The sequence below is a fragment of the Sinocyclocheilus rhinocerous genome, unplaced genomic scaffold, assembly GCF_001515625.1.
Source record: "Sinocyclocheilus rhinocerous isolate Xijiao unplaced genomic scaffold, SAMN03320098_v1.1 scaffold1028, whole genome shotgun sequence".
Classification (NCBI taxonomy): domain Eukaryota; kingdom Metazoa; phylum Chordata; class Actinopteri; order Cypriniformes; family Cyprinidae; genus Sinocyclocheilus; species Sinocyclocheilus rhinocerous.
The window spans coordinates 65300-72730 of record NW_015662166.1 but is presented as its reverse complement, the minus strand read 5'-3'; the positions used below and the strand labels follow the sequence as shown (position 1 = coordinate 72730).

The window sequence follows — 7431 nt, the reverse complement described above, 5'->3', positions numbered from 1 at the left end:
CTTCAAAAACAAAAGTAATCCACTGCGTCTTCAGTGGCTCAGATGTCGGGAGTAAATGACAACTGCTATATTCATTACCAGTGTTGGGGGTAACGCATTACAAGTAACGCAAGTTATGTATTCAGATTACTTTTTTCAAGTAACTAGTAAAGTAACGCATTACTTTTTAATTTACAAGAGAATATCGGAGTTACTTTTTCAAATAAGTAACGCAAGTTACTTTTTTTTCCCAATTTATTGATTGACATTCAAGTAACTAGTAAAGTAACGCATTACTTTTTAATTTACAAGAGAATATCTGAGTTACTTTTTCAAATAAGTAATGCAAGTTTTTAATTTATTGATTGACAGCTCTCCTGTTCCCATGTTGAGAGAAATCAGAAGATGTTACTGTAGTTCTAAAATAAATATGAATATGCATTAATTCATCTCACTCACACAAAAACAACAACACAGATTCAGTATTCCTCAAAATGAATAAAAATAATGCAACTCAGAATATGACAAACCTGCAATAATTAAATGTTAAACAACAAATATCCTTTATGTATTTAATCCCATTCTATTTGCTTCTGACCTTCGATGATCCAGTTCAACCGTACTAATAAGCACAAATTACTCTATGAATGAATGAATGGTTGATATGTCTTATTCTGCGTTCTACTGTACGGACGTAAATTTACTTTCCCTTCAGCCTGAGGCTTATTCATTTCACTTTTGGTGTGAAAGGGCTTTTATATTTGACAAAAATATAACTTTTTTTCATTTTAAAAACAAACATGCAAGCCCTGTCCAGATTTAAAAAGTAATGCAAAAGTAACGTAACGCATTACGTTCCATAAAAAGTAACAGTTACTTTATGAAGTAACACAACATTGTAACGCATTACTTTTAAAAGTAACTTTCCCAAAACACTGTTCATTACTACACCCAACAACAAAACGCCTCAATCGCTTAGGAGACATTCTTGTGTACACCTGCTTCGGCGTCGAAACAATGGCGGACTGATGAAAGCTCACTCAGGGCAGGTCTGTGATAAAACACTAGTGTCAATCAACACTCGTGGGAGGGGTCTTGGCCTGTGTGACGTCACTCTGCCAAGAATCTGAGAATGGCTTGATCTGATAAAGTGCTTATGATTTGTGGGGATTTAAAAAAAAGCACTGGGTGGACTTTTATCATTGTAGGGTGGTTGTGTACACACACTGCCAACACACATTTATGTTCAAACACCATGTAAAAGTGAATTTTGCATCCAATGTCCCCTTTAAATTTTATCACCTAGTTTACAGTCTTGCGTTCATAAATGTGTTTAATTCTTACTGTGTGATGTTTTTAGTGGTGAAGGCACTGATGAGCCACTGCATGTTCAGAATCTTAACGCGAAAAAGCACCAGATGGGTGGAGTTGTCTTAAGTCCATGGCGCTCTCGGGATACAGAAACCGGTGAGTCATCTTTGACCCCACATCCTTCTCATAACCTTCTGTCAGGCCTTTATTTATCCTGAAAGAAAAACACAGGAGTTTGAGGTGTGCATGATATTCCAATGAAAACTGTTGAGGCATCTAATCTGATCTCATGACAGTGGTATTTTATAGTACTGAGACTCTATGAAAGTGTTTTTTTTAAATTTATGGTTGTAGATTCAGTTAAAGGAGTAGTTCACCCAAAATAAAAACTTGCTGAAATTAACTCTCCTTTAGACCATCCAAGATGTAAAGCAGTTTCTTTCTTCAACAGAACAAATTTGGAGAAATGTAGCACTACATCACTTGCTCACCAGTGGATCCACGTCATTGAATGAGTGCCATGCTATAAGAATGAGAGTCCAATCAGCTGATAAAAACATCATAATCCACACGACTCCAGTCCAACAATTAACATCTTGTGAAGAGAAAAGCTGTGTGTTTGTTATAAAAATATCCATCATTAAGGTTTTTAACTTCAAACCACTGATTCCACCTAAAATACGAGTCCTCTATTGAGGAATTGATCTAAAAATCTTATCTAAACGGCGGGCCCCCCAACCACCAAAGCCTGTGGGCCCAGCTTGTCCTCCTCCTCCTGTGAGAGCTCTCCAGCCACTGCCACAACACCAGGGCCCAAATCCTCCAGCTGCTGTAGGTGAACCAAAAACAACTGATAGCAGCTCTGTGATACGTGTCGGGTCCCCGCTATGATAGCAGCAACATTCACGAAGGTTTACAGAACACACGGAGGTAACTGTAGTTGGTCAGGTCTTCTGTCACGCTACGCTGTTGAGGGAACACGCTGGAGTCACGAGAAAATGTTTAACAGTTTTTAAATCAAGAACCACAAGCGATAATCCACAATGGGCGCTTGAGCCAACACATGTAGAAAACGAGTAGACCTGACAAACACAAACTGAACAGACTAGGACTTAAGTACACAGGGAAATGAGGATAATTAACTAAACACAGCTGGAAACAAATGATTAACTAATCAGGGAACCTAATGGAAACAGGAAGGACCAAAAGACACCTGATTAATGACTGATCTTTGTGTGAATGTCCACAAAATTGGAAGACTTTCTGAATGTATATAAGCAGTAGGCTATTTTAGAAAGGAACATTTAAAATTAGGGAGGAATAATAAATTATGAATAATGTATTGCTGTTGTGTAAATAATTTGTAATCATGTAATCCATAAAAAAGTAACTGTAGTCTGATAACTAGTATTTTAAAATGTAATTTAATCTGATTACAAGTACTTAATTTTTGGAATCTGATTACGTAATCCAGATTACATCAGTTACCCCCCCGCTCTCTCTCTCTCTCTCTCTATATACACACACACACACACACACACACACACACACAATAAAGAAAGCAGGAAATAAAGATCCTATAAAGATCCTCATAGATCTTTTTAATGACGTTGACAACAAAAACTCACACTGCCCTCTAGTGGACACATACACACATACTGCTAACTATGAAATTGAAATCTTTTGTTTTGGCTTTTTTGTTTTACTGATCTAAGCGCTAGACCTCACATGAAGCCTGAAGATCATGCTTGGCCATAATTTGAGAATGATCCAAAGAGAATCTTGAGCTGGGAGGAAAAACATCAAACTGCCTGTATAACAGTCACATAAACAACGTTACTTATTTGATTTGTGACCTAGACGTAAAGCACAATATTAAATGTCTTAATTTGACATCTTAATTTATGTGTGTGTTTTTTTTTTTTTGAAAAGCAATGACTCAAACCCTTTATACTCGACCTCCAGATGAACAGCTGCTTGCAATCATTATTAAATTGGTGCGATTGGTATTAAGGGAGACGTGTGACCAAACACCTAGAAATGTATCAGTTGTCAAGCCATGCAAATGCTCACAATGATCTGGAATCAGGTCAGCACATAATATCAGCACACATTCACAACACAAAGGGCAGAAGACTTCTGTAGAACAGATGGAAAAAGAGTAATTGTAAAATTATTGCTCAAAGATCTGCTGGATGTCAGCTGCCAAACAACAGATGAGGTATTTTCACTTGATGTACACTTGGTTAGTTTACTGTGGACCATTGCCACCATGTTAACGCTAGTTCCAGAAATGAGTTGTATGCTGACATTCACATTTACCTCAGTAATGCTTTTTCGACTAGTTCAATTTCATGCCATTTCTGGCTTTCAAGGGCCCTCCAAAAACTATTTGAGCAGTAGTAGGCCTAAGACATCTGCAGTAAAGAAATATTACCAATATATACACTGCTTGCAAAAATATTTAGTCTAAAAACCAGCTGGCTTTGCTAACCAGCTAAACCTTGACCACTTGATTAACATAGAAAAGGTTTAGGTGGTCAGAAACCATTGTGCTATGTTAAGTGTAAGCAAATAACTTGTTAAATGTCACATCATGATAAAAAAAAAAGTCAAAGGATTGTTCCTGAATAAATCTTAAATGCATCTCAGTAGGTTAGTGTGAACCACAGAAAGTGAGCAGTCAGGTAAAATGATCGTTCTATTAATAAGATAGAGGATCAATTTCATTCAAAATGTTTCAGCCTGAGTTAACATCGGCCAAATAGCTTCAATATGAAGTAACATGCCACTGTGAGACATTCTGTGTGTTCTGTAAAATAATCTTTGGTTATGTTAGGTTAGGCCTAATGTACAAACTATTGCTTATTATTTTTGACGCAAACTTCAGTAATGTGAAACCTTCAGGGACAAACTCACTGAGATTAAGGAAGAAATCTTGAGAAAATAATGTGGTTAAACTTTCAAAAGAGAAAGAGGATTGCTCATCCTGTCATGTCATTCAGATTGTGATTGTAAAGGTGTGTCTGGAGGATATATTTTTTCCACCTTCCTGGTTCTGCAGCAACAATCAACAACCATTTCACCACAATCACTTCCTTTTGATATAAATCCATGTATTGTGAAAGGTGTAGACAATAGAGTTTGTGAGGAGTATTACGTACCTGAGCATTCATCATATATGCTGGTCTTTGGTAGGACAAATAAGAACTAAGGATCAAAGAGCTGAAGTCAAGTGCTCTGATGTCAGAATCAGAAAACAACTGTAAACAGTGCAACTGTTCAACACTGAAAATGTTTCCTGCACCGCAAAGGATCATGTGACACTGAAGACTGGAGTAATGATGCTGAAAATTCAGCTTTGCTATCGAGGAATAAATTAATTTTTAAAAATTATATTAAAATAGAAAACTGCTACAGTAAGTTGTATTTCACAATAGCATATCATTATTTTTACTGTAGCGAGTAAATTACTACTGATTAATCCTCATCTGTCAATGGAGACAAGGCAATGGTTAGGCCTGAGATTGAGAATCGACCTGAGAATTATTTATGACTTTGAATGTTAAACCATTTATATGCCAAGGAAGTGAGTGATCAAGAGGTGTGTACTTAAGAAACACCACCTCCTCGGATTCATGCTTCATATCTTGATCACCAGCAGATTTACACATCTGTCAGATTGACACATTCTTGAAGGTTATTGCCATTGTTCCATATTCAAATTTCCAAACAAACCGGTAAGTTTATAGCATTTATTTAACTTTTATATTAACCGATGTACATATTAACATTCTAAAAAATTCTTCTAAAGCATAGTTGATAGTAATTGTTTAATGGAACGGAGTTAACATGGGCTAAAATAAAGTTGTTGTTTTTTAATTAACATTAACAAAGATTAATACTGTAACATGTATTGCTAATTTTTAGTTTAATGCAATAACCAACGTAAACTAATGTAACCTTATTGTAGACTGTTATTCGTTGTAAATAGAAATGAATTTTAATGTTATAGCTGAAGTGTCACACATCACTATAATGTATATAGTTTCTAGTCTAGGCAAATTATAGCACAAGTCATGAATAAATGATGAGAAACAGGTGTTTTTTAACAAAGATTAATACTGTAACAAATGTATTGCTCATTTTTAGTTCATGTTAATGCATTAACCAACGTCGACTAATGTAACCTTATTGTAGACTGTTATTCGTTGTAAATAGAGATACATTTTAATGTTATAGCTACTGAAGTGTCACACATCACTAGTGTAGCCTATATATATAGTACAGTCGCTCACAGAAACGCATTTCTTGACTTTGATCATACCCATCTCTCGCGTTTTGTTTGCCAAATTGTTTAAAGCTGATTCAAAAGAAACGAATAATGTTAAAGGGTAATATTACGCACAAACCGCAGTCCTTATGGATTTAATATGCAACAAACACTTTTTCACCGCTGGCGTTTCTTCATGTTCTCCGGTGCCACAGACATTTAGCTCCTTAATAGGCTATACCTTGCCTTGACATTTGTTTTAAACCAAGCAGAGTTATGATGTTAGTAGTAGGAATATTAACGACATAATAAATGGCACTTTTTTTCTCTCTCTCTTGTGTATATTTTCCAATTGTAGGATTCTAACCCCTCGTCAGCCAGTTGAAATTATGGTACCTTTCACTAAACAGAGGTCTTCGTACATCACAGCGCTCTTCACGTTTGGCATCATCTTTCTTTTTATGCTCTTCCAAAACGCGGTGATCTATACTTTCCTCAAAACATCAGTTGATTCCACCCGCGGAGGTCTGTGCGCTTGTGATAAATGTGTCACGGATCTGAACGATACTGATTGGTTCTTCATGCGGTTCAACCCCACTGTTCCATTTCTGCTGAACAGAAGAAACGGCGTGTTACGGTCAGACGTCTACAGATGGTGGACGGTACGTGAGTTCAGTCCGGATCTCTGGAAATCAAGGGTGGGGGAGAAGGTGTGGTTAGTTTGATCACACATTGCCCAATTCAAGAGAAAAATATAGGTAGGTAGGCTACTTTTTTCCCCTTGTCAAATCAAACACACTACGTAGACGATGGTAATAATAATTACTAATTTAAGTGTTTATTTTGAAATAATTTGTAATAATGGAAAAATAGGAATCAATGTGTGTTTTTAACTTAAGGATCACATTCGGTTCTGCAGTTCTGATTATGTGGATGATATAATGACAGCATATCAGCATCCAAACGCTTTATCTTGGAAATAAGCCACATACCAAAGTATCGCATGGCGGTAAAGTTAGTTTGACGTTTGACATTCATTAGACATTCGGTTTTTTTGCCAATTAAACTCTTTGCAGCTTTTATGTTTTGAGCCCAAACTAACTCAGATAGACATAAATATATGCCCTTTATGTTGCACAAGGCTTAATTTCTAGGAATTAAAAAAAAAAATTAACCATTTAAATTAATTAAACAATTTAACTACGTGACATTAGAATATAAAACCAATACTAAAATGTTCGGGAAAACATACCTGTTATCGCACAAAGCTCCGTTTTTGGAATTACAATTTTATGTTTTTTATAATAATTTTACAACTTTTAATGTATGCAATAATATAAATCCATTAAACGACAACACCATTTGATCTAAAGGTATCAAACAAACTGTAAAATATTCAGAATATTATTCCCTATAATGCACAAGTCTTGGTTTTCCAGATTATGCCTTTACTGTTTTTATATACAGTACTGAATCCATATTTGTCATGTTTATTATTCTGTATCCACTTAAATTAATTAAACTCTGACACAGTTTGAGATAAAGGTATCAAAACAACTATAAAAATATCTAAATATTATTCAATTTAATGCACAAGGCTTGTTTTTTCAGATTATTCCTTTACTGTTTTTATATATAGCACTGAAACCATATTTGTCATGTTTTATATACTATACCCACTTAAATTAATTAAACTCTGACACAGTTTGAGATAAAGGTATCAAAACAACTAGAAAAATATCTAAATATTATTCAATTTAATGCACAAGGCTTGCTTTTTCAGTTTTAAATTAAGTTGGTACAGTATATAAAACATATGAAAAAAATATGATTTCAGTGTTATATATAAAAACAGTAAAGGCATAATC

General features: G+C 35.2%; 1 protein-coding gene and 1 pseudogene across 6 annotated transcripts in view; one reads left to right on the top strand and one right to left on the bottom strand.

Moving 5' to 3' along the window:
* The window catches only part of LOC107727732 (CMP-N-acetylneuraminate-beta-galactosamide-alpha-2,3-sialyltransferase 1-like), a 49206-nt pseudogene that overhangs the window by 4988 nt on the left and 36787 nt on the right, over positions 1–7431 (bottom strand).
* st3gal1 (ST3 beta-galactoside alpha-2,3-sialyltransferase 1) overlaps positions 3313–7431 on the top strand; it is a 13597-nt gene continuing 9478 nt past the window's right edge. Inside the window, exons 1-4 of one of the 6 annotated variants that reach the window (XM_016537689.1) lie at positions 3324–3379; positions 4955–5030; positions 5922–5975; positions 6087–6225. In XM_016537689.1, the coding sequence (XP_016393175.1) occupies positions 3331–3379; positions 4955–5030; positions 5922–5975; positions 6087–6225 (318 nt within the window). In that variant the 5' untranslated portion in view covers positions 3324–3330. Of the gene's footprint in view, positions 3512–4954; positions 5031–5915; positions 6226–7431 lie in introns of all 6 variants that reach the window. The other 5 variants (XM_016537685.1, XM_016537690.1, XM_016537688.1 and 2 more) reach the window with 5 other exon arrangements.